The 27,784-nt window shown below is 40.8% G+C and overlaps 2 protein-coding genes and 1 long non-coding RNA gene across 4 annotated transcripts in view; 2 read left to right on the top strand and 1 right to left on the bottom strand.

The window, feature by feature from the left end:
- The window catches only part of LOC140119055 (bile acid receptor-like), a 65,668-nt gene extending 56,958 nt beyond the window's left edge, over positions 1–8,710 (top strand). Inside the window, exons 6-11 of one of the 2 annotated variants that reach the window (XM_072137677.1) lie at positions 918–1,019; positions 2,984–3,083; positions 3,419–3,544; positions 6,507–6,623; positions 8,069–8,182; positions 8,269–8,710. In XM_072137677.1, the coding sequence (XP_071993778.1) occupies positions 918–1,019; positions 2,984–3,083; positions 3,419–3,544; positions 6,507–6,623; positions 8,069–8,182; positions 8,269–8,507 (798 nt within the window). In that variant the 3' untranslated portion in view covers positions 8,508–8,710. Of the gene's footprint in view, positions 1–914; positions 1,020–2,983; positions 3,084–3,418; positions 3,545–6,506; positions 6,624–8,068; positions 8,183–8,268 lie in introns of both variants that reach the window. The other variant, XM_072137678.1, reaches the window with a different exon arrangement.
- LOC140119056 (uncharacterized) lies at positions 11–10,690 on the bottom strand. The gene is made up of 3 exons (XR_011853311.1): positions 10,533–10,690; positions 6,760–6,872; positions 11–632 (listed from the first exon to the last, which is right to left on the bottom strand). It is a non-coding gene; the product is annotated as an uncharacterized lncRNA (long non-coding RNA).
- A 12,498-nt stretch (positions 10,691–23,188) lies between these two features.
- SYCP1 (synaptonemal complex protein 1) overlaps positions 23,189–27,784 on the top strand; it is a 152,745-nt gene continuing 148,149 nt past the window's right edge. The window contains exon 1 of the mRNA XM_072137680.1: positions 23,189–23,293. The gene's annotated coding sequence lies outside the window, so the exon portion shown is untranslated. The remainder of the gene's footprint in view (positions 23,294–27,784) is intronic.

Below are 27,784 nucleotides of genomic sequence, written 5' to 3' on the forward strand. Positions count from 1 at the left end.
GAGCAAGATCAACGGACTGATTAAAGGGCTGTCACAGGTGCCCCCACGATCCATGCGTCAGGCCTAGGCCCCACGCGCACACCGGAGATTTAAAGGGCCAGCGTACAGGTGACTGGCACTGGCCACTTCCGGGTCTGCTATATAATCTGGCGGGGAATGATGGGAGCCATTCCCTGTGAAGTGAAAGCCCTGTGTTCCAGTTTTTCTGTGCTCCTGAGTCTTCCCATGTTCCGTTCATGTGTTCCCATGATCCTGCTCCTGTGTTCATGTTCCAGTCTGTTCCTGCGTTTGTTCCGTGTGCCTGCTCCCATGTTCCTTCCATGAGTTCCAGTATTCCTTTTAGTGCTGTTCTCCTGCTGTTATCCCGGGCTCGGACTGTGTTCTGCATTTCTACCTTGACTGCCACCGCGGACTAGTAGCACCTGTGCAATGACCCGGTGGCACCCCGCCGCAGCAAGACCATCCCGCTTTGCGGTGGGCTCTGGTGAAGACTAGGTGCCACTTAGACTCCGGTACCAATTGTCGGCTAGTACCATCTCCCACAGTGGTCCAGGGGCTCCACAGACCCAGAACCCTGGCAAGGGCCAGTAGCATTTTAATTCTCCATTATAGTGCATTTCCACAGCATTTTTCTGCTAAAGGGAGCCAAATTTTAAATAACAACTTATTACATATTAGCTTATATTTTATTGACCTATTTAAATATGAATTATGCTTATTCCTGGAATACCACTTTAAGACACCAAAAAAAAAAAAATGATGATATGAGCAGGCCCTACAATGCGAAATAAAATTGTTCACCTTAATCATCACTTTTCTCTTTCACTGCTGCAGATGAACCTTCTGCACAATTTTATTTTCATTGCTACAAATATTATACAAAAATATTAATTTGTACTTTCTGTCGATTTCAGCAGGTAACACGACTAGAACTAACAGCTGAAGATTGCAAGCTAATTGATCACATAGTTTCTGCGTATCAAAAATATAGTTCCCCTGCAGATGAACACAAATTATTTGTAAGTATTCACAATTTTTAAAGATCCTGCCATAAAAAGACAAAAATAATTATTTGTAAACTGAAAGGCAAATTGTATTTATGTACATATGTTGAAGATTTGTCGGGTGGGATGACGCCTGTGCTGGCGACAGGTTATAGTAAATTTAGTCCCCGCCTACATCCCCTGCAGCATGTGGCGCAAAAGGGAAAAAACAAAATTCCCCATTTGAAACCCGTAAAACTACCAGGAAAATGGCATACAATTAATGATATAACAGTCCCATAGTGCTAATGTTCCACCGTATATCACTGTACCGTGCTATTCAATTTTGTGTATCTCCTGTAACATTTAGGATTAGACCAAGATAGACCACCTCAATGTCACTATTTCTTCTCCTGGTTGATGATACCAGAAACAGCATTTCTTGATACCATCCTGTATGCAAGATGGTCATTCAGTGGGGATATGTTTTTCTAGTGCTCTACATCATTTTTAAGTGTACATAGATAAACACCATAGGGAAAGGTGTATATACTCGAGTATAAGCCTAGTTTTTCAATACAAAAAATGTGCTGAAAAACTCAAACTCAGCTTATACTCGAATTAAAAAAAAGGGGGCTGGATATATTTTCAGACTATAAGACACTCTTTATTATAAGACGAACCCCAGATTTAGGCTTCCAAAATAGGAAAAATATATTTTGAACCAATAAAAATATCCTTGTTGGTCGCACTAAAGCACAGCACACACAGCTTTGCTACATCCATACATTTACACACACAGCTGTGCTTCATCCATACATTTACACACACAGATCAGCTATACACACACAAACAGAAATAGGAACACACTCACCACTGCTGCATACACTGCACTGCTATACACAGTGGGCACTGCAACATACACACACTGACTGGGCACTACTATACACATGAATTCATACACAGCTCTACTATACACATATAAGGAACACAATGGGAAGTACTACACACATGAATACACACACAGCTCTACTATACACATACAAGGAACACACTGGGAAGTACTACACACATGAATACAGACACCGCTCTATTATACACATATAAGGAACACACTGGGAAGTACTACACACATGAATACATACACAGCTCTACTATACACATATGAGGAACACGCTGGAAAGTAAAACACACATGAATACACACACAGCTCTACTATACACATACAAGGAACACACTGGGAAGTACTACACACATGAATACAGACACCGCTCTATTATACACATATAAGGAACACACTGGGAAGTACTACACACATGAATACATACACAGCTCTACTATACACATATGAGGAACACGCTGGAAAGTAAAACACACATGAATACACACACAGCTCTACTATACACACATAAAGAACACAGTGGGAACTACTCTACACATAAATACATACACAGCTCTACTATACACATATAGGAAACACAATGGGAAGTACTACAAACATAGAGAAACCTTCTCCCCTCCCCTCCTCTTCTTCTTACCCTGTCCCAGCGCAGCATATCCCCATTCTCGGCAGCATCAGACCTGTGGTGATGTAAGAAGCATGCATGCTTCTGACATCACCACAGGTCCTGTACCTGTAGGCAGAGGGAGAGAGTAGTGCCGAGGCTCTCCTCTCTGGGAGATCGGATGAAGCGCTATGTCAGGGCATCATCCGATCTCCATTACAACGGTCAGGAGGGTCTGGCAGTGTTGGATTCTTGCTAAAAAGTGCGTCTTATAGTCCAAAAAATATGGTATATATATATTCCCATTTTTTTTTGTGGCAAAATTAGGGGCCTCGGTTTATAGTATATAGTATAAACAGTAAGTTTTTTTTATAGAAAGAAAATATTTTTCTAGTTTTCAACCTATGTCTGTGATATCAATAGTATTATGGCACCAAAACGTAATTTAAATTTATGAATTAATTGTATTTTTTTTTTATTATTATTTTGGCTCAGTTAGAAGAATCAGCAAATCCAGAAGAAATATTCTACCACATCTCTGAAGCTGCTGTGATGCATGTGCAAGTGCTTGTAGAATTTACAAAGAGGCTCCCTGGTATAATAAAAATTTTTTACTATATGAAAAAACTCGGACAAACACCCAAGCATCTGGGGTGGCGGGAGAGCCATGAAAAACCTGGACTGCCCCGTCTAATCCAAGGCAGTTGGGAACTGTGGGATTACTGTCAAATGCTGGACTGTATGTGTATGTGCCACTGTCATATTGCTATACAATTAGTAAATACTGAGGCTTGGCTGTACTATGTGCAGGGACTGCAATACAAGCTGTGGTGCACTTGTTTCCTGATATTAGAATGCATTTGCCTAAGCAGCATGTGTATTTTAGATTTTTTTGGTATTCTACAGTTAATGAATTTTTATATTTCCAAGGGTTTGAAATGCTGGATCATGATGATCAAATTGCTCTTCTAAAGGGATCCACTGTTGAAGCAATGTTTTTACGTTCTGCACAAATATACAATCAACAAGCACCAGGATGCTCACAGCTAAATGATGGTAATTTTTTATTGTAGAGTGTTTTCTTCATTATACTCAGATTTATACAGAAAAGGTCACAATGTGAGGAACTGTGAATAACTTGTAATCACTACTACATCAAAAGGTACTGTTTGATACATGCTTTCCATTATGCATCATTATTTTCCTTTTTTCCAATATTTGGAAAAACCTCTAATGGAGTAGCATTGACCTAATTTTTTTTTAAAGTTAGTCCCCTCTTCAGAGAGATCCTCAGTTGCATTATAAAACCTCTAGTGTTCTGGTTCCATCATATTTCACATATAGTGGGGCACATTTACTAAGGGCTTTGCACCAGTTTTCTGCCAGACTTTGCATGTTCTTTCTAGTGCAAACTGATTGCACAGGTATTTAAGAAGTGTCTGCACCACTATTGTGTCGCACACAAGCCTTTTGTGGTGCAGCTAGCACCAATAAGGGAGATTTCTGGCGCTCAGTCTAACCGTGCTCTGGATTTAACATGCAAAGTCTGAAGCACGCCCTACGTTAAAGGTGAACCACAAAAAGTTGGTGAACTCTGCCAGGCCAGTGCAGGGAAGCAGCAGATTAATGTTTTTTGGTGCACGATCTTAATAAATATGTTGCTCCCAGCATTATATTCGGGCAGAGCATGTTTAGTGCAGTTTCCCACATTCTTTATAAATGTTCCCGATTGTGCTAATGACTGCTGAGACAAGCGCTGGCTTAGGTGGCCATGTGGCCATTATTCAGATTTGATGTGATATTGTCACTTCTCAGCAGGTATGTCAATAAGCAAAGGGAAATAGGCGATGAGTAAAGTAAGCAGCTCCTAGTGCTATAACAAATGCAGCAATCTTAGAATTATAGCGTTATAGAAAACCTCGGCGGAGTACAATGTAAACGCGGGAACGCTCTCAAAGCTGTCTGGTGTATTCATAAGGGGACGGTCCGAGCCGCTGTCTCATCCCCGGACTGCCCCGCTCGCTCCATAGGCCGGCGGTGCTGCCGCGCGTCATGTGGCAGTCACAGCCCATAATCCAGCCCACAATCCCGAACCCCTCATGAATACGCCGGACAGCTTTGAGAGCGATCCGGCGTTTACATTGTACTTCGCCGCAGTGTTAGGTTTCCGATAACGCTATCATTCTAACACTGCGGCGCTTGTTTTAGCACTAGGAGCTGCTTACTTTAGAGGGTGACAGGTCCTCTTTCATTTAATGGGGTTGGCCACTTTCAGCAAATAACTGATATGGGTTGTGTAAGGAAAATGTATTCAGTTTTCCAATAAACTTTCTGTATTGATTCTTTATGGTTTACCATATCTGTTTGCTGTCATTCTATAGCAAGTTTCTATGATTAATTCCAGTGAATAGAAAAGTACTCAAAGGTGCAGGAGCCGTTATTATCACAGAAAGTAATCAGAGCTGTGTGATACTAACAGCTTGTGCACCAGCATGTCCATCACATGACCAGGGACAGATCTCTGGAAGTAAACATAGAAGCTTTCTATAGAAGGACAGCAAACAGAGATCTCGAAAACTGTGAGAAATCAATACAGAAAGTATATTGGAAAATTGTAGAACCTCTTTAATTCACCTGCCATGTACATCCATTTCTTTAATTGGATGTAATTAAAAAAATGTATGTGTGTGAAGATAGTTTACCATAAATGTAGTCATATGGCCCCTTTGAAACAAGATTGTTGTCCTTGGATACTGCCAACTCTGCTGGAAGGATAGCACAAAGAAACATACAAATTTTTGCATATGAAATGCTCGGGTGTCACTGCATATTCCACAGCCACTCTATGGTAATGAAAGCTAAATCCAGGTGGTTGGGCGTCTCAAGAGCACATAGCTGGCCACTGCTGCCAGAGTGCGGGAGTGGAGTTATCCAAGGACAGCTATCTTGTTTCTTATGGACAACATGGCAACATTTATGGGGAATTATCTTAACACAGGTAAATATTTTTACGTCACATCCAATTAAAGAAATGTATCTATATAGCAGATGAATTAAATTTAATGTGAATGCTCTGATGGGAATACCCATTTAATTATTGAATAATAAGTTTTACAAGGCCAAACTAATAAAAACGATGACCCTGTCATAGGCCTAATTCTTGACACTACAACATCAAGTAAGATTGATAAACTTACTTCAATATCTTAACCAACATTTACAAAGCCTCCCTGTCAGCATAGACAACTCTGGAAAATTGTTTAATCCACAAAAATAATACAACCTGTAGGTACCTTTCCAATAATTTGCTCTAGTGTCCAGTGTGACCTTGTTACATAGCTTCATAAGTTTTGAGAAAGTGATGACTACGTTATGACCACATTATAATAGGTATTTAAAGCTATGTGATGCCTCATGCAAACGTACATATATCTATGGCCGTGTGCTCCATATTTACTTCAATGGGCAATAAGTTCATCTATATGAATGTCCGTATTGCCCTCCATACCTTACCTTGAGTAAGACATAAAAAAATATAGAGCATGTCCTATTTTCTCCTGCATTTTTGTTCCATACACCCCATAGAAGTCTATAGGGACAGAAGAAAATCTTGCAACATACATTTGTTTACCGCATGCATCCTGTATATACATTGACATTGTGCTGGGTGAATCTTTTTTTATAGCTTCAAATCGATATGGGGGAAAAGAGTGCTGTATTTACAGGCAAAATACAGCTGTATATACAAACAGAAAAACACATACGTTCAGGGGAAGATTTTCTTGTAAATCTCTCATTGGGGAAGATTTATCAGAAGTGTCTGAAAGCAGAACTGTTCTTATTGGTTGCCATGGGCAACTAGAACTCATCTTTCAATTTCCCATGGGTGACTAAGACAGTTCTGCTTTCAGATATTTCTCATAAATCCCCCCCACAAACTAAATTTAGTTTGCAGTTTATTTTATAGGTTAAATACATTGGCATACCGTTCAATTATTAACAACTGATTATTTTTTAGGGCTTGCAAAGTACCAAACTGTCACAGGAGAATATTACCATATTCAGGATTTTGACAGATGTCCTCTGTATTCTTTAGAACCCACTCCTCGGCAAAATATTCAAACATTTAATACAGGTCTGTCTGTCTTACTTTTATGTTTATACTCCGCAATCTGACTTCTATATCCTCCAGGGTAATGTTTCCAAAAACACAAGTGATAAATTACAGCTAAAAGATATTTGTTTCTTCATATTGGACATGATTATTTTACCATCTTTTTCTTCTCCGGGTCCTGGGTTTTGATATGTCTGCCCAATCCTGGCTTCAATGCTGACCGATCATAGAACATCTTTCATTTTCAAACAGCGCTCTCTGAGAACAAAGCTGTGGGTATAAAATCTGTAGTACCAATCATATTAATCCTAATGTATATTGTACAGCACTGCAACGCATGTGGCACAGAGGGGAGTATTTATCAAGTGCTTGCACATGATGTTCCCCCTGCCCCTTGGGTCACCTTGATATACCAAGAGACTCCAGCCTGTAGCAGGAACAGACGGAGGTTATAACTAGTGCACCATACCCAAACCACAGCCACGCTCACTCCACACCAAGTGGAGGGGCAAAAAAGTTGAAATTCCTGGCTTGATAAATCCAACCCAGTGGGACTCATTTACTAAAAACAGTGAAAACTGCACTATGTGCAGTTTGCCTGTTTAGTGTGCAGAGGGCGCCAGATTCATTACTTGTGGAGCCCGTTCTTTACGGATCTGGTGCCCTCTGCACTGCTTCAACAGTGTGCATCAACCTTTTATTGGTGCACCTTTAACATAGGGCATGCAACACATTTCTGTTAGACTTTGCATGATAAATGTGTTGCACAGTTTAACTGTGCACCGGAACGCCCCTTTCAGTGCAGAAACTTGTGTCGCATGAAGAATAGTAAAGCCACGTCACAAAAGGGTTGTGTGCATCACAAATGTGCCAGGAGTTTCCACATAAAAGAATGCTCCAAAAAATTGGACCTTAGTAAATGTGCCACAGTGTCTCATCACATGCTGATTTTGACTGCCAGCTAGCGCATTAATAGCAATGTATGGTCAGCACATCATGGCATATCAGCATTGTCGAGAGGAGGCACCACTGGAAATCAATTTTTTGAGCTGTGTTGTGGTTAAATAATAATTATAAATAAATTTAGGGGCACATTTACCAACAACAGTGCAAACTGCACTAAATGCAGAATACCTGTGTAGTGTGCAGGGTGCACCGGATTCAGGATTCACGTTCTTCATGAATCTGGCGCCCCCTGAACAGCTCCAACAGAATGCACCACCTTTAACATGGGGTGTGCAAAACAATTCTATCAGACTAGGCATGTTAAATCTGGCGCACCGTCCACCTGAGCGCCGGAACACCCCCTAATTTTTGTTGCATGATGTCTAGTACAGCTGTGCCAGTAAAGGGTTGCGTGCATACGACCCTTAGTAAATGTGCCCCTCACTGTTTATTTTTTTAACTAGAATGAAGAAATCTATTTTGACTGCTTAATTCTTCAAATCATGCCTCTTATGTTGTAGATCTCACAGAGGAATTTATTACTCCACTCTTCAACTTTTATAGAAGTATGGGCTCCCTTAATGTGACTGATGCAGAATATGCTTTACTCTCTGCAATAACTGTGTTCTTCTCAGGTGCGTTTGGGTTTTTATTTGTTTTTATGCTTTTGTGTTATTAACCGATGCATATAAAAAGAAAAATACTTTTATTTTTATCGCAGATCGTCCATTCCTAAAAAACAAAAATGGTGTTGAAAAACTGCAGGAGCCTCTTTTAGGTGTTTTACATAAATATTCAAAGATTTACCATCCAGAAGACCCACAACATTTTGCACGGCTGATGGGACGACTAACTGAGTTAAGGACCCTAAACCACAATCATTCAGAAGTGTTGTTGTCATGGAAAACCAGAGATACCAAGCTCACATCATTGCTTTATGGTGGTTGGGACTTCCATTGAGTTTTTCCTTAAGTCATCATTACATCATTTAATTTATGGAAATACACCAGTGGAAATGTTGGACGCACACCAATGTAAAGGTTAAAATGCATCTGCACCCTTTGCCCTTTGAATTTAAGTAGTTTTTTTTACTGTTACCATGTACATTGTGGGCTAATTTTCAATAAAAACAATTAATTATTAGAACTTATTTTTATGTTTTGAGATCTTAGGTCAGATGGTCCTAAGAAAATAACTAATATTGAGGGGAATCCTCAATATTGACCATGCAAAACTGAAGATAGTATTTTGTACCGAACATGATCTCTCTAAATACAAATTACTATAAATGATTCATCCAGTCTTAAGATTAACCCCTTAAGGACGCAGGGTTTTTCGGCTCATTTCTCGCTCTCCAACTTCAAAAATCCATAACTTTTTCATTTTTACGTGTACAGACCTGTGTGAGGGTTTATTTTGTGCGTAACAAATTTTACTTTCCCGTAATGTTATTTATTTTAACATGCCGTGTACTGCGAAGCTGAAAAAAAATTCCAAATGTGGAAAAATTTTAAAAAAAACGTTCTTGTGGGCTCAGTTTTTACGACTTTCACTCTTCGCTCCAAATAACACGCCTACTTTATTCTTTGGTTCGGTGCGATCGTGGTGATACCAAATTTATATAGGTTTTATTGTGTTTTAATACATTTTCAAAAATTAAACAAATGTGTACAAAAAAGAAAAAAAATTTTTTGCCATCTTCTGACGCTAATAACTTTTTCATACTTTGGCGCACGGAGCTGTGTGAGGGGTCATTTTTTGCGAAATGAGGCAACTTTTTCATTGCTACCATATTGAGGTCTGTGCGACATTTTGATAATTTTTTATTTCATTTTATATGTTATGTAAAAAGGTGTAAAAGTCGCATTTCGGACATTTGGGCGCCATTTCCCGCCTCCAAAGTCACCGCCGCCCGTAACCGTTTTTATATTTTGATAGATCGGGCATTTTGGGATGCGGCGATACCTAATATGTTTGTGATTTTTACTGTTTATTATGTTTTATATCTGTTCTAGGGAAAGGGGGGTGATTTGCAGATTTTGCTGCACATTCATTACAATGAGCCACTGGCTCATTGTAACGAATCTGCAGATGCCAGATAGTCTTGGGTCAAACGAAGACCCGAGGCTACCATGGCAACCGATCGCCGCCCCCCGATGACGTTCGGGGGCGCGGCGATCGTAATAAAGATGGCGGCCCCCGCGCGCCCCCGTCTTTTAAACGCTGCCGCCGCTATTAACCGGCGGTTAATAGCAGTGGGGGTTTGCTGCAATATGCAACAACCCCCACCTCTGTATGAAGAGGACTCAGCCCGTGAGCCCTCTTCATACATCCCTTATACCTCTGCGCCGTAGAGCTACGGCGCAGAGCGTTAAGGGGTTAATATAATCAACCAAATGTTTTGTTCTGAATATATCTTAAAAGGGTTTTCCCGCCAATAGTATAGCGCCTAACTTGCTGATCGGTAGGGGCCTCAGTAATGAGAACCCCACAGATCACGAGTACGGGGGGGTCCAAGGTACCTCCATCGTACCCCTCATCCCTCATCCCCGATATTAATGGAACAGACGGCCACGCATGTCCGTTTCGCTCCATTCATCTCAAATGCCATCTGCTCCAATCATCCTGGGGAGTGACGAGGTGTCCAACGGAGTTACCTGAGACCCCGTCGGACTCCACGTTCTCATGACCTGTGGGGGTCTCGTCACTGAGACCCCTACCGATCAGAAAGTTAGGCCCTATCCTGTGCATAGGTTCTAACTTGTATAGTGGGAAAACCCCTTTAAAGTATAATATTTTACTTCTCTTCGTCATGGAACAGAAGACTGAGCTTGGGATTTTCTTGTACTTCGATGAGCTGCATTTGTGCATTTGCAGTGACACGATACTGGGGAAACTATGGCTTAAAATGTTCAACATTCTTTTACAATTGAACCATTATTTTGATACAAAACATTAAAAAGTAAGAAAAATCGGATCGCTCACCCAATCACCTAGATGACCTCCTGCACCCGATATCTGTGGTGGTGCACGCCTCCAGATCCTTGACTGTTGAGACCCCAAAACATAAAACAAATTTGCGGTAGGCGGCACTCAGGAGAACCACATCGGAGTAGGTGCAAATGAATTCTTTTTATTAGGCTTTAACCGTGCATGGGTACATGGATAAAAAAGAACGTGTAAGATCAACGCGTTTTGACGTTTACAACGTCTTAGTCATGATCTCCACAATAAATTTGTACAAAGTAAGGACTTATTTTGATACAAAACATTGGTCTAAAGTTATCGAAGGAGGAGTTGTAAAAAAGAAGCCAAAAGCATCTAACTTGTCCAGCAATGCAGGTGTGACGCATTTTGGTTATTTTAGTGCATCTTTTTAACTGGTTTACTTTGGAAATGTCTAAATTTAAAAGTGATGCTTACTTTACTGACAATGTGAATTGCACTATTGAGAACACATTTAAATCAGGGCCAGCAGCAAATTTGTTTACAGTCCAACATGACAATATTCTGTAGTAAATAATATGGAAAAATTGTAGATCTATTCTAATCCCCTTGTTCTAAGACAATAATTAACTGGGAATCCTATCCTACAAAATACCCTTATTTTGGTAAGACTTGGTCTAATGACCAAGAACAACACAACTGTTTTATACTTTCAATGCCTCATGGTCAACTTTGCAAACAAATCCATTTAGATTTTTAAAAACATTAAAACTTAATAAATGCTAGCCAGAGCCAATCAGTTTTTAGCACTTTATAGACAAAATAACTGCACATTTTCATAAGACTTAGGAAGGTTGTTGACAATGTCCCCTAACTATGAGGTACATTTACAAAGAACATTGCAAACTGCACTATGTACAGCCTGTGTAGTGTGCAGAGGTTCACGTTCACCTTCTTCATGAATCCGGCACCCTCTGCACTGTCCCAACAGTGTGCAACACTTTTTTTGGTGCACCTTTAACATGGGGCATGCATCTCACTTCTGTCGGACTTCAGTCCGACTGAGCACTGGAACACACATTTCAATGCAGAAATTTGTGTTGCTTGAAGAATAGTGCAGCCACGCCTCACAATGGTCGCTTGCATCATAAATGTGGCACAGTTACATTCTTAAAATACATGGGCAAGCACAGAAAACAATGTGCATGGTCAGACAGAAAACTGGCGCACAGCACTTAGTAAATGTGCCCCTATGTGTTTGCTGGGTATACTTAAACGTGCCAAAACATATCAAGTAGCTGCATCTATACAAATGACAGCCATTTCTTCTGAATAGATATGAGCAGACCAAGATTTGTCCCCCCAATCAAAACCATGACTAGTAGCTAGGGGCATCAATTTGCCAGATTAGCTGTTTTGGCTGTCCAAAAAGGTAATATGTACACATAAGATGATTTATGGGGTACTTTATATAACATAAAATGTTTTAGATAGTTCTGAAAAATATATGTACCGTTTTCACTTGCGGCTTTACATTTACTCTTATTGCTATAGCCATTTCATTTATTATGTTAAAAAAAAAACTGTGAAGGCTTACACAAAATATTGGTTCGATTCGGGGGCAACACATGCAATATGTACTAAGTAATGGTCCAAGAAATAGATTCATAGGGGTGCCTAAAATATGTTTAGAATTTTAGTATTAAAGGGGTATTCCAGGAATCAGCATAATTCATATACAAGTGGGCACTCAAAATATAAGCTAATGTGTAATTAGTTATTTAAAATTTTGCTCCCCTCAGCAGAAAATGCTGATGACATAGACTGTAATGAAGAATTAAAATGCTACTGGCCCTTTAATCAGTCCGTTAATTTCCTCCGCGCGGTCCGTTGCAGGACAGAAGATGGTTGCTGGTCACATGTCCACATTACATGTCCTGTACTTGCCTGGGCAGGTCATGTGATCACCACTAAGTTTGGCTGTAGTCGGTTGGTTGCAGTGCATCCAGTATGACCAGTGTTGTGGTGATGTCAGTTACATATCATTACTATGGTAACAGAGCAAGAAAACCTGTTAGATTATCACTGGGAGCAGAGCATAAGAGGGAGGAGGAGTTACTGAGAACTAAAGGATCATGGACCTTGTAGTTTCCAGTGGCAGCCATCTTAGTGATAACTCCACCTACTTTAGAGAGGCCATAAATGTAGTAAATCATAAAATCAAATTATTTAAGCTCCGTTTTGTGACTAATGACATTGAGCATTGTTGTACTCATTTATTTATATCATCATGGGATTTTGTGTCAGACATGCATATTCCCGGAATACCCCTTTAAGCTTCATTCACATTTCAAATTCGGCTTCATCTCACTCATTTTTCAGCATTACAAAGCAAGACTAAGACATATCCCACTGTATTCAGTAAGACACTTTGTCCTGTTCCTCCCCTCCCTCCTAAAAGCAGGAGGAGGAGTTAAAGGGGTGTTCCCATTTTATAAAATAAATCCTATTGTTTGTGTAATGAAAAGTTATACAATTTCCCAATATTCTTTTTGTATCAATTCCTCATGGTTTCTGCTTGCTGTAATTCTATAGAAAGCTTCTATGCTGACTTCTAGTAGATAGAAATCTGACCATGGTCACACAGGTGCACAACTCGTTATACCACACAGCTCTGATTATGCTTTATGATAGTAACGAGCCGTGCACCTGTGAGACCATGATCAGATTTATGTTCACTGTAAATAAACATTGAAAATTTCTATAGAATGACAGCAAACTGGGATCTATAAAACCGCAAGGAATTGATACAGAAGGTATGTTGAAAAATTGTATAATTTTTTCATCACACAAACAATAACATTAATTTGCCGAAATGGGAATACCCTTTTAACAATGGAAGAATCCGGTGATTAGCAGCTGCCAATGTTTAGGGTGTTTCCCCCAGGGATGTCACTGTCCTTATATGGACAATGACCTCACAGGGAGGGAACCCCCTTGAGCGTACGTTCAGTGGAGGCCAGGGACAGATACAACACTTTGCATGGATGAAAAGATACACCTGGCTGTTTTATCCCCAGTATACATATAATGGGCAGATAAATGGATTCCAAAAAGATGCCTCCGTCTGCCGGTATATGTATATGGATATGCTCAGTGTATATGTCAGGAGCTTGTCTTTTGCTAGCACTCAAAAAGGGATTCTATTTTTAGAAAATAAAGATTGTGGTTGAATAATAATAAAACATGTTAAATGCTTTCTGTTTGAATTCCACATGGTTTTCATACCTTTATCTTGACGTAATCGTGTCCTTCTGTTCCATGGACTGTGAATGGCAGCTGAAAGCAGGGCATTTACCGTCTTGTAATTGTCAGTGGAAAGAGTCCAACTAGTTGGACCCCTGCAATGATACCTTTATTATCTACCCTGTGGATATGTGATAAATGCCATCTTACAGTGGGTACGGAAAGTATTTCCCTTTAAGGAAAGCTGAATGCAGCCAAGTACAGAGAGATCCTGAATGAAAACCTCTTCCAGAGTGCTCTGGACCTCAGACTCTGCCAAAGGTTCCCCTTCCAACAAGACAATAACCCTAATCACACAGTTAAAATAACACAGCAGAGGCTTCAGAAAAATTCTGTAACCATTCTTGATTGGCCCAGCCAGAGCCCTGACCTAAACCCAACTGAACCTCTCTAGAGAGACTTGAAAATGGCTTCCACGAACATTCACCATCCAACCTGAAGGAACTACAGAGGATCCGCAAGGAAGAATGGCAGAGGATCCCCAAATCCACGTGTGCACGTGTTGCATGATTCCCAAGAAGACTCATGGCTGCACTAGCTCAAAAGTTGCTTCTACTTAATAATGAGCAAAGGGTCTGAATACTGATGACCATGTGATATTTAAGTTGTTCTTGTTTGAGATGTGTTGGCTACACTACTAATTCTTTACTTGACTCTACTTAGCACAAGAGTAACCCTGTAACAAAACAAGAAAATGAGGTCTACACTGGCAGAAGAGGGGTTTGACTAGAGTTTTGGTAGTTTTATATATTTTCAGTGTTACATGAGTTTATAAAGAAGAAATAATTGAAAACACAGCTCAATGGGCCAACATAGACCATGTTGGAAAATGTTAAGGGCTTCTTGCAAATTATAAAAATGATGCTTGTGAAGCCACCATTGTATAACTATGAAATATTCAAATTTGATAATACAAATAGTAATTCATCATTTAACTATATTTTTCTATTTTTATAAGAATGCAGTTATAAGGGACTGTAATATTTTAGGAGCCATTGTACAGTATTGTATTTCAGTTTCTTTGATATTAATGTGCATAATATACCGTAAATACAGCTGAAAGCATTCATTTGAAGAGTCTTTTCTTTGATAGGTTTAAATAAAATGCTCTCTACAAATTAAACAAAAGACATTTTAACCAATTGTGTATTGATTTGCATTAAATTTCAATGTTCTGCTTACAATCAGTGCAGATGTCCTAGGTAAACTTATACATTATGTATAGCAATGACGGCGGTGGCAAACCTATGGCATGTAGGATGGTTCCCCTAAACCCATCTATTATTTAGCATAATATTTTTTTGTTGTGAGGAGCATCAAAGCCCCTACCCTGATCATGGAAAGCAAGAAAATTATTATTGAGTCATTGGGGCACATTTACTTACCCGGTCCTGTCATGATCCCGCGTTGTGTTGTCCGTCGAGGATGCGGGTCCGGCGCGATTAACTAAGGTCATGCGTCCAATTTCCTGCAGGTGTTGCTGCTGCGCCGAGGTCCGCCGGAGTTCACCTTCTTCTTCCTGGTGCATGTAAGTGCTTGATCTTGCGACACTTTTAGTTTTTTAAATTCTGCGTTTTTTCTGAATCCGTCAGGTTGTCCGCGTTCATGGCGATGCGCCACTATCAGATCGCATGCGCTAAAAACCCAGGCAGTTCGGCGCAAAACGGTAATATTCGGGAAAACCCGACGGAATCGCAGTCTGTGGACTGTTAGTAAATGTGCCCCATTGTCTCAAAGGTTGTCTATGTGAGGACTTTTACTAAGAGCTTCATTAGAATGCAGAGGTATATGGAGAAGTTGGTATGTATGGCAGCGTATGATAATTCTATGGCAACTCCACAACTTTAAAGGGAACCTGTCATCAGAAATCGGCCTAATAAACCACTAGCAGTATGTTGTCAAATATATGAACACCTTCCAGATCGTATATCTGTCATGACCCAGTATGGTGGCATCATCCACAAAATCAACTTTTAAGTTAGATGTATAAAGTCAAGGAGGCGGAGAGTTTAACATTAAAGTCAAGCTGTCACAGACTTTCTACACCTCCTCCCATGTGATTGACATTGTGTATCAGAATTCAGGAGATTTGGTCAATGATTATGTTGGACGCAGGGCCATCAATTAAAGTGAAGGGGGCATTTTAAGGAAAGAAAAGACTGATTTCAGTGTTAAACTCTCCGCCTTCCTGACTTTATAAAACCAATTTACATATCACTTTAAAGTTGATTTTCTGGAAGTTGCCACCACACTGAGCCATGAAATAAACATCATCTAGATGCTACTCAGTTGCTTGACAACATACTGCTAGTGGTTTATGAGGTCATTTTCTGATGACAGGTTCCCTTTAAGTAATTTTGGGTGACTTGGGTCTTTTTACTAACTTTGGAAAAATTTTGTGATCATGGCCAACCCCTTTAACTCAATCCCGACCACTGTCTTTTGATGGTGGGTGGTGATCGCAGGAGCAATACCGGGTTTCAGGCTGTTAGCAGGAAACCCTGGGGAGACAGTAGAAGTGATTTATTACCACTTCTTCTTTCTTCAGTGCATAGACCACCACAAGATATAATCACAGTGCAAATCATCGCTAAAATCATACACCAAAAAAACACCTAGAATCTAAAATAATAAATGCTCCCTTATGTGTTATCTCCAAATACTTTAACACAACAATGTACTCTAATTCTAAACCTAGAAGAAAAAGATCTCTATTTCTATGACATAGTGGGAATATACTTTATAAAGCCTAAAACATATATTCACTTATTGTATATTCATACCTCTTCACCATATAAGTTGTCTGTTATGCCATCCTGTATGATGTACAGGTGGTCCCCTACTTAAGAACACTCGACTTGAATATGACCCATAGTTACAAACTAATTTATTGTACTTTTGCCCCAGGCTACAATGATCAGCTGTAACAGTTATCAAATGTGTTTGCAATGAAGCTTTAGTGTTAATATTGATTCTAATGACAACCCAACATTTTTAAAATGCCATTGTCACAGAGACCAAAAAAGTTCTGGCTGGGGTTACAAAGATAAAATATACAGTTCTGACTTGCATACAAACTCAACTTAAGAACAAACCTACAGACCCTATCTTGTATGTAACCTGCCTGTACTACATAGTCAATAAATCAAAAAAAGAAGTAGAGAGCACCATAATTGCAGTGTTGCTGCCGGTGGCTGTGCAGGGCATTGTGTGAGTAGTGATAATACTGGTGGCTGTGTAGGGTATTGTGTGAGTAATGATAATACTAGTGGCTGTGTGAGCAGTGATAATACTGGTGGCTGTGCAGGGTATTGTGTGAGTAATGATAATACTAGTGGCTGTGCAGGGTATTGTGTGAGTAATGATAATACTGGTGGCTGTGCAAGGCATTGTGTGAGAAGTGATAATACTGGTGGCTGTGCAGGGCATTGTGTGAGTGGTGATAATACTGGTGGCTGTGTAGGGTATTGTGTGAGCAGTGATAATACTGGTGGCTGTGCAGGGTATTGTGTGAGTAATGATAATACTAGTGGCTGTGCAGGGTATTGTGTGAGTAGTGATAAGGGTTTTGTGTGAGTAGTGATAATACTGGTGGCTGTGTGAGTAGTGATAATACTAGTGGCTGTGCAGGGCATTGTGTGAGTAGTGATAATACTGGTGGCTATGCAGGGCATTGTGTGAGTAGTGATAATACTGGTGGCTGTGCAGGGCATTGTGTGAGTAGTGATAATACTGGTGGCTGTGTAGGGTATTGTGTGAGCAGTGATAATACTGGTGGCTGTGCAGGGTATTGTGTGAGTAATGATAATACTAGTGGCTGTGCAGGGTATTGTGTGAGTAGTGATAAGGGTTTTGTGTGAGTAGTGATAATACTGGTGGCTGTGTGAGTAGTGATAATACTAGTGGCTGTGCAGGGCATTGTGTGAGTAGTGATAATACTGGTGGCTATGCAGGGCATTGTGTGAGTAGTGATAATACTGGTGGCTGTGCAGGGCATTGTGTGAGTAGTGATAATACTGGTGGCTGTGTAGGGTATTGTGTGAGCAGTGATAATACTGGTGGCTGTGCAGGGTATTGTGTGACTAATGATAATACTAGTGGCTGTGCAGGGTATTGTGTGAGTAGTGATAAGGGTTTTGTGTGAGTAGTGATAATACTGGTGGCTGTGTGAGTAGTGATAATACTGGTGGCTATGCAGGGCATTGTGTGAGTAGTGATAATACTGGTGGCTGTGCAGGGCATTGTGTGAGTAGGAATAATACTGGTGGCTGTGTAGGGTATTGTGTGAGTAATGATAATACTAGTGGCTGTGTGAGCAGTGATAATACTGGTGGCTGTGCAGGGTATTGTGTGAGTAATGATAATACTAGTGGCTGTGCAGGGTATTGTGTGAGTAATGATAATACTGGTGGCTGTGCAGGGCATTGTGTGAGAAGTGATAATACTGGTGGCTGTGCAGGGCATTGTGTGAGAAGTGATAATACTGGTGGCTGTGCAGGGCATTGTGTGAGTGGTGATAATACTGGTGGCTGTGTAGGGTATTGTGTGAGCAGTGATAATACTGGTGGCTGTGCAGGGTATTGTGTGAGTAATGATAATACTAGTGGCTGTGCAGGGTATTGTGTGAGTAGTGATAAGGGTTTTGTGTGAGTAGTGATAATACTGGTGGCTGTGTGAGTAGTGATAATACTAGTGGCTGTGCAGGGCATTGTGTGAGTAGTGATAATACTGGTGGCTATGCAGGGCATTGTGTGAGTAGTGATAATACTGGTGGCTGTGCAGGGCATTGTGTGAGTAGTGATAATACTGGTGGCTGTGTAGGGTATTGTGTGAGCAGTGATAATACTGGTGGCTGTGCAGGGTATTGTGTGAGTAATGATAATACTAGTGGCTGTGCAGGGTATTGTGTGAGTAGTGATAAGGGTTTTGTGTGAGTAGTGATAATACTGGTGGCTGTGTGAGTAGTGATAATACTAGTGGCTGTGCAGGGCATTGTGTGAGTAGTGATAATACTGGTGGCTATGCAGGGCATTGTGTGAGTAGTGATAATACTGGTGGCTGTGCAGGGCATTGTGTGAGTAGTGATAATACTGGTGGCTGTGCAGGGTATTGTGTGAGCAGTGATAATACTAGTGGCTGTGAAGGGTATTGTGTGAGCAGTGATAATACTGGTGGCTGTGCAGGGCATTGTGTGAGTAGTGATAATACTGGTGGCTGTGTAGGGTATTGTGTGAGTAGTGATAATAATACTAGTGGCCGTGCAAGGTTTTGTGTAAGCAGTGATAATACTGGTGGCTGTGCAGGGTATTGTGTGAGTAGTGATAATACTGGTGGCTGTGTAGGGTATTGTGTGAGTAGTGATAATACTGGTGGCTGTGCAGGGTATTGTGTGAGCAGTGATAATACTAGTAGCTGTGAAGGGTATTGTGTGAGCAGTGATAATACTGGTGGCTGTGCAGGGCATTGTGTGAGTAGTAATAATAATACTAGTGGCTGTGCAGGGTATTGTGTGAGTAGTGATAAGGGTTTTGTGTGAGTAGTGATAATACTGGTGGCTGTGTGAGTAGTGATAATACTAGTGGCTGTGCAGGGCATTGTGTGAGTAGTGATAATACTGGTGGCTATGCAGGGCATTGTGTGAGTAGTGATAATACTGGTGGCTGTGCAGGGCATTGTGTGAGTAGTGATAATACTGGTGGCCGTACAAGGTATTGTGTAAGCAGTGATAATACTGGTGGCTGTGCAGGGTATTGTGTGAGTAGTGATAATACTGATGGCTGTGCAGGGTATTGTGTGAATAGTGATAATACTAGTGGCTGTGCAGGGTATTGTGTGAGTAGTGATAATACTGGTGGCTGTGCAGGGTATTGTGTGAGCAGTGATAATACTGGTGGCTGTGCAGGGCATTGTGTGAGTAGTGATAATACTGGTGGCTGTGTAGGGTATTGTGTGAGCAGTGATAATACCGGTGGCTGTGCAGGGTATTGTGTGAGTAGTGATAATACTGGTGGCTGTGTAGGGTATTGTGTGAGTAGTGATAATACTGGTGGCTGTGCAGGGTATTGTGTGAGCAGTGATAATACTGGTGGCTGTGCAGGGTATTGTGTGAGCAGTGATAATACTGGTGGCTGTGTGAGCAGTGATAATACTGGTGGCTGTGCAGGGTATTGTGTGAGTAGTGATAATACTGGTGGCTGTGCAGGGTATTGTGTGAGTAGTGATAATACTGGTGGCTGTGCAAGGTTTTGTATGAGCAGTGATAATACTGGTGTCTGTGCAGGGTATTGCGTGAGTAGTGATAATACTGGTGGCTGTGCAGGGTATTGTGTAAGCAGTGATAATACTACTCACACAATACCCTGCACAGCCACCAGTATTATCACTACTTACACAAAACCCTTATCACTACTCACACAATACCCTGCACAGCCACCAGTATTATCACTGCTCACACAATGCCCTGCACAGCCACCAGTATTATCACTTCTCACACAATACCCTGCACAGTTACCAGTATTATCACTGCTCACACAATACCCTGCACAGCCACCAGTATTATCACTATTCACACAATGTGAGCAGTGATAATACTGGTGGCTGTGCAGGGTATTGTGTGAGCAGTGATAATACTGGTGGCTGTGCAAGGCATTGTGTGAGTAGTGATAATACTGGTGGCTGTGTAGGGTATTGTGTGAGTAGTGATAATACTGGTGGCTGTGCAGGGTATTGTGTGAGCAGTGATAATACCGGTGGCTGTGCAGGGTATTGTGTGAGTAGTGATAATACTGGTGGCTGTGCAGGGTATTGTGTGAGTAGTGATAATACTGGTGGCTGTGCAGGGTATTGTGTGAGCAGTGATAATACTGGTGGCTGTGCAGGGTATTGTGTGAGCAGTGATAATACTGGTGGCTGTGTGAGCAGTGATAATACTGGTGGCTGTGCAGGGTATTGTGTGAGTAGTGATAATACTAGTGGCTGTGCAGGGTATTGTATGAGCAGTGATAATACTGGTGTCTATGCAGGGTATTGCGTGAGTAGTGATAATACTGGTGGCTGTGCAGGGTATTGTGTGAGCAGTGATAATACTACTCACACAATACCCTGCACAGCCACCAGTATTATCACTACTTACACAAAACCCTTATCACTACTCACACAATACCCTGCACAGCCACCAGTATTATCACTGCTCACACAATGCTCTGCACAGCCACCAGTATTATCACTTCTCACACAATACCCTGCACAGTTACCAGTATTATCACTGCTCACACAATACCCTGCACAGCCACCAGTATTATCACTATTCACACAATGTGAGCAGTGATAATACTGGTGGCTGTGCAGGGTATTGTGTGAGCAATGATAATACTGGTGGCTGTGCAAGGCATTGTGTGAGTAGTGATAATACTGGTGGCTGTGTAGGGTATTGTGTGAGTAGTGATAATACTGGTGGCTGTGCAGGGTATTGTGTGAGCAGTGATAATACTGGTGGCTGTGCAGGGTATTGTGTGAGTAGTGATAATACTGGTGGCTGTGCAGGGTATTGTGTGAGCAGTGATAATACTGGTTGCTGTGCAGGGTATTGTGTGAGTAGTGATAATACTGGTGGCTGTGCAGGGTATTGTGTGAGTAGTGATAATACTGGTGGCTGTGCAGGGTATTGTGTGAGCAGTGATAATACTGGTGGCTGTGCAGGGTATTGTGTGAATAGTGATAATACTGGTGGCTGTGCAGGGCATTGTGTGAGCAGTGATAATACTGGTGGCTATGTGAGCAGTGATAATACTGGTGGCTGTGCAGGGTATTGTGTGAGCAGTGATAATACTGGTGGCTGTGTAGGGTATTGTGTGAGTAGTGATAATACTGGTGGCTGTGCAGGGTATTGTGTGATCAGTGATAATACTGGTGGCTGTGCAGGGCATTGTATGAGCAGTGATAATACTGGTGGCTGTGCAGGGTATCGTGTGAGCAGTGATAATACTGGTGGCTGTGCAGGGTATTGTGTGAGCAGTGATAATACTGGTGGCTGTGCAGGGCATTGTGTGAATAGTGATAATACTGGTGGCTGTGTGAGCAGTGATTATACTGGTGGCTGTGCAGGGCATTGTGTGAGTAGTGATAATACTGGTGGCTGTGTGAGTAGTGATAATACTGGTGGCTGTGTGAGTAGTGATAATACTGGTGGCTGTGCAGGGCATTGTGTGAGTAGTGATAATACTGGTGGCTGTGTGAGTAGTGATAATACTAGTGGCTGTGTGAGTAGTGATAATACTGGTGGCTGTGCAGTGTATTGTGTGAGTAGTGATAATACTGGTGGCTGTGCAGGGCATTGTGTGAATAGTGATAATACTGGTGGCTGTGCAGGGTATTGTGTGAGCAGTGATAATACTGGTGGCTGTGCAGGGCATTGTGTGAGTAGTGATAATACTAGTGGCTGTGTGAGTAGTGATAATACTGGTGGCTGTGTAGGGTATTGTGTGAGTAGTGATAATACTAGTGGGTGTGTGAGTAGTGATAATACTAGTGGCTGTGTGAGTAGTGATAATACTAGTGGGTGTGTGAGTAGTGATAATACTAGTGGCTGTGTGAGTAGTGATAATACTTGTGGCTGTGCAGGGTATTGTGTGAGTAGTGATAATACTGGTGGCTGTGCAGGGCATTGTGTGAATAGTGATAATACTGGTGGCTGTGCAGGGTATTGTGTGAGCAGTGATAATACTGGTGGCTGTGCAGGGCATTGTGTGAGTAGTGATAATACTAGTGGCTGTGTGAGTAGTGATAATCCTGGTGGCTGTGTAGGGTATTGTGTGAGCAGTGATAATACTAGTGGGTGTGTGAGTAGTGATAATACTAGTGGCTGTGTGAGTAGTGATAATACTAGTGGCTGTGTGAGTAGTGATAATCCTGGTGGCTGTGTAGGGTATTGTGTGAGCAGTGATAATACTAGTGGGTGTGTGAGTAGTGATAATACTAGTGGCTGTGTGAGTAGTGATAATACTGGTGCCTGTGTGAGTAGTGATAATACTAGTGGCTGTGTGAGTAGTGATAATACTAGTGGGTGTGTGAGCAGTGATAATACTAGTGGCTGTGTGAGAAGTGATAATACTGGTGGCTGTGCAGGGTATTGTGTGAGTAGTGATAATACTAGTGGGTGTGCAGGGTATTGTGTGAGTAGTGATAAGGGTATTGTGTGAGTAGTGATAACTACTATAAGGCTATTCAGTTATTGTGCTCTCTCCCACCTACAATTCACGTCACTATTCTCGCACTTCGTGCACCCTGCGCCGTGGCTCTGCCCAGCAACAACTCACATAATTGAAGGGGAGCAAGGACGCTGATTGGGCAATGCTTCTAACAAGGCAGCCTACCGATAGCTGATTGGTCAGTTACAGCGAGGCTCCGCGGTCAGAGATTCATGTTTTCCCGCCTTTAGCCGGAGCAGCTGGAGAGACGACGACGACAAAACCGCGAGTACGCCGCACTTCAGTGTTGTACGTGTGACTGGAGAGCCGGCTATTCTCGCTATACTCGCAATAATTACACCTATAAAGTAGGCAGTGTGGTGTAGCTGATGCTTTAAGACTACGTGCACCTAGGGGGTGGTCATATATATGACGTATATAATAGACGCTAGGTATATACGCAGTTGTTAGAGGATTTCTTGAGGCAGATGATAAATAGTGTATTGTGAAGCCTGGCATGTGCCACCCAGCATGGTGCCCACTGCCCAGCACCCAGTGTCTTTAGCCAGTGGTTTATGAGCAGGACTTCAGTAGGGGAACATAAACATGCAGCAGAAATGCTCTGCGCAGTCACGTCTAGCGCTAGTGCTGAGTTTACAAACAATGGGCTAGTGAACTGTGTCCGGCCGTGGCCAGATGGCATATGTATTTCTATGGAAATGCTTGTGAACAATTCCGGGAGGCGGGGATCGGCCCAGCCAAATCTGCATTTCCAGTGAAATGCACACTAAAGGGGGGTTTTCTGAAGTGGTGCAGGGTCTTCTGTCTAATGCTTTGCCTTAACCCTTTAAGGACATTTAAGGACCTCTCCCTTTTTAGTTTTCTCATTTTTATTTTTCACTCCCCGCAATCAAAAATCTATCGCTATTTTTCTTTACGGTGTTAAATGCAGTGAAAAACGGTTATTATATTTTCGGGCATTTTCGAATGCAGCTATTCCTAATGTTTTTGATTTTTACTGTTTATTTATATTTATATCAGTCCTAGGGAAAGAAGGGTGATTAGAATTTTTAGATTTTTTAATTATAATTTTTTTACATTTTTTTTTACTTTTACAATTTTTATTGTTATTGAAAACCTCCTAGCGTACAGCGCAGCAGTGTTTGTTATCGAAGTGCCGGAGCGCTCTCAAAACGGTCAGGCGTATTCCTGAGGAGGCGATCCGAGGAGCTGCCTCATCCCGGACCGCATATTGGAGCTTTCTGATAACGCTAGCTGTGTAACACTACTGTGTTACACTTAGTTTAGTAAGCAGCTCCCAGTGCGTTTTTGAGGGTGAAGTCCTCTTTAACCCTTTCAGGACCTGGCCCTATTTTGTTTTTTCATTTTCATTTTTCACTCCCCATGATCAAAAATCCATAACTTTTTTATTTTTCCATGTCCAGAGCTGGGTGACAACTTGTTTTCTGCGTAACAAATTACACTTCACAGAGATGGTATTTATTATTCCATGCCGTGTACTGGGAAGCAGGAAAAAAAATTTCAAATGCAGTGAAATTGGTAAAAAAACGCATTTGTGCCGTTTTCTTGTGGGCTTGGATCTTATGGATTTCACTGTGCACCCCAAATCACTTTATTCTTTGGGTCGGTACGATTACGGGGATAACAAATTTATATAGGTTTTATAATGTTATCATACATTTAACCCCTTCCCGACATTTGACGTACTATTACTGCATGGCGGGAGGTGCGTTCCCGCAAAATGCAGTAATAGTACGTCATATTATAGCCTACACCCGCCTCTAACACCCGCGATCGGAGATTTTTCCGATCGCGGGTGTTAACCCCTGACACTTACCGGGGGGGTCCGCTGCTCCGATCGCAGCCCCGGGACTGCCGGTGCCTGGGGCTGCGCGATCCTCTTCTGTGAGCCGGGTCCGTGTCTTCTGGTAGGTCCGTGTCTTCTGGTACATCTGTATTACACTGTGTAATGTGAAGAAGAGCTTGAACAAGTGATCAGTGGATCACTTGTTCAAGCTAACATGTAAAAGTTAATAAAAAATGTTAAAAACACTACATAAAATCATTTTTTAATATAAAGAATTAATTAAATAAAGTTAAAGTCCCCTAAACACAAATATTCCTTATACACATGCAATAAAGTGAAAAAAACACAAAATCGCCAAAAAAGCCCACATATTTGGTATCGCCGCGTCCGTAACAATCCGTACAATAACTCAGAAACATTTTTGGACCCGCTCGGTGAACGCTGTAAAAACAAAACCCGTAAAACACGCCAAAAATGTACATTTTTAATAAAATTTCTACCCAAAAATGTTCTAAAAAGTGATCAAACAAAGTTATGTGCGCCAAAATGGTACCACTGAAAAGAACAACTCAACTCGTAAAAATTAAGCCCAAAACTAGCTCTGTCAACCAAAAACTATTAAAGTTACGTCTCCGAAAAGATGGCGATGCAAAAACAAATGAGATTTCCTCTATATTAGTTTTTATCCAGTAAAATTGTAAAAATAAATGAAAAGCTATATAAATGAGGTATCACCATAATCGTAATCACCTATAGAAATAAAGATAATATAGTATTTTTCGTGAACGGTGTACGACCCCCAAAAAATACGAAAAGAAAGTAAACTAAAATTGACAATTTTTTTTCACCCATACATTCAAGAGTTAATAAAATCTCATCAATAAGCTCATGACCCACGAAAATGAATTATTTGTAAAGGGCATCTCATGTCGCAAAAAATAAGCCCCTAATATGTCCAAATTGCCAAAAAAAATAAAGATTGTGTCTTCTGGTAGGTCCGTGTCTTCTGGTACATCTGTATTACACTGTGTAATGTGAAGAAGAGCTTGAACAAGTGATCAGTGGATCACTTGTTCAAGCTAACATGTAAAAGTTAATAAAAAATGTTAAAAACACTACATAAAATCATTTTTTAATATAAAGAATTAATTAAATAAAGTTAAAGTCCCCTAAACACAAATATTCCTTATACACATGCAATAAAGTGAAAAAAACACAAAATCGCCAAAAAACCCCACATATTTGGTATCGCCGCGTCCGTAACAATCCGTACAATAACTCAGAAACATTTTTGGACCCGCTCGGTGAACGCCGTAAAAACAAAACCCGTAAAACACGCCAAAAATGTACATTTTTAATAAAATTTCTACCCAAAAATGTTCTAAAAAGTGATCAAACAAAGTTATGTGCGCCAAAATGGTACCACTGAAAAGAACAACTCAACTCGTAAAAAATAAGCCCAAATCTAGCTCTGTCAACCAAAAACTATTAAAGTTACGTCTCCGAAAAGATGGCGATGCAAAAACAAATGAGATTTCCTCTATATTAGTTTTTATCCAGTAAAATTGTAAAAATAAATGAAAAGCTATATAAATGAGGTATCACCATAATCGTAATCACCTATAGAATAAAGATAATATAGTATTTTTCGTGAACGGTGTACGACCCCCAAAAAATACGAAAAGAAAGTAAACTAAAATTGACAATTTTTTTTTCACCCATACATTCAAGAGTTAATAAAATCTCATCAATAAGCTCATGACCCACGAAAATGAATTATTTGTAAAGTGCATCTCATGTCGCAAAAAATAAGCCCCTAATATGTCCAAATTGCCAAAAAAAAATAAAGATTGTATAGCCAATAAAAAGTGACAATGCATAATCTGTTCTGAATGGCACAGCTCCCTTCGATGCCCTGGCGTGTGCCCATACGGCGGGTTACCACCACATATGGGTTATTGTTATACACAGGAGGGATTGGGTATCAAATTTTGTGGAACGTTTTGGTATTTTATCCACTGAGAATTTGTAAATTTTTTGAAAAACACATTCATTTAGCCAAAAAAGTTTACTTTCAAAATTGTATCCGATTTTGTTTTAACCCCTGTAAAACAATTAAAGGGTTAACAAACTTCATAAAAGTTGTTTTACGTACGTTGAAGGGTGTAGTTTACCTGAGTGAAGTTGGCCCCCCCACCTTGTTCAATCAAACAAAATTGGTGTCAAACGTTTGTGCTATGTTTGTGCTGGTTTGTGCAGCAGAAATTTTCGTTTGTGCCGCTATCGTTTTTAAGATTTTAATGAAAGTTTCCAGAGGTCATCAGAGGTCAACCAGCCCCCCCACGTTGCCCAAATCAAACAAAACTGGGACCGAACAATTCTGCTACGTTTGTGCTGGTTTGTGCTGCTCAAATTTTTGTTTGTGCTGCTTTTGTTTTGAATATATGAACAAAAAATGAAAGTTCAAAAGTTCAGCCAGCCCCCCCACATTAACCGAATCAAACAAAACTGGTGTCAAACGTTAGTGCTACGTTTGTGCTGGTTTGTGCAGCAAAAATTTTCGTTTGTGCCGCTATCATTTTTAATATATTCATACTTTTTTACAGAGGTTATCAGAGTTCATTTCTTCCAAAGTACAAAGTGTTTGCTAGCTCCCCCTGGTGATCAAACCAGGGAAGTGTCACTAAGTTTGTTTTTTACCAGTTCATACTAAACACCTCAAACACCTGAACATACCTTAAAAATTATAGCAGCACAAACAAAAATTTTTGCAGCACAAACCAGCACAAATGTAGCACTAACTTTTGACACCAGTTTTGTTTGATTCCGTTAATGTGTGGGGGGGGGGCTGCTTGAACTTTTGAACTTTCATTTTTTGTTCATATATTCAAAACAAAAGCAGCACAAACAAAAATTTGCGCAGCACAAACCAGCACAAACGTAGCAGAATTGTTCGGCACCAGTTTTATTTG

The sequence above is a fragment of the Engystomops pustulosus genome, chromosome 2 (assembly GCF_040894005.1).
Source record: "Engystomops pustulosus chromosome 2, aEngPut4.maternal, whole genome shotgun sequence".
Classification (NCBI taxonomy): domain Eukaryota; kingdom Metazoa; phylum Chordata; class Amphibia; order Anura; family Leptodactylidae; genus Engystomops; species Engystomops pustulosus.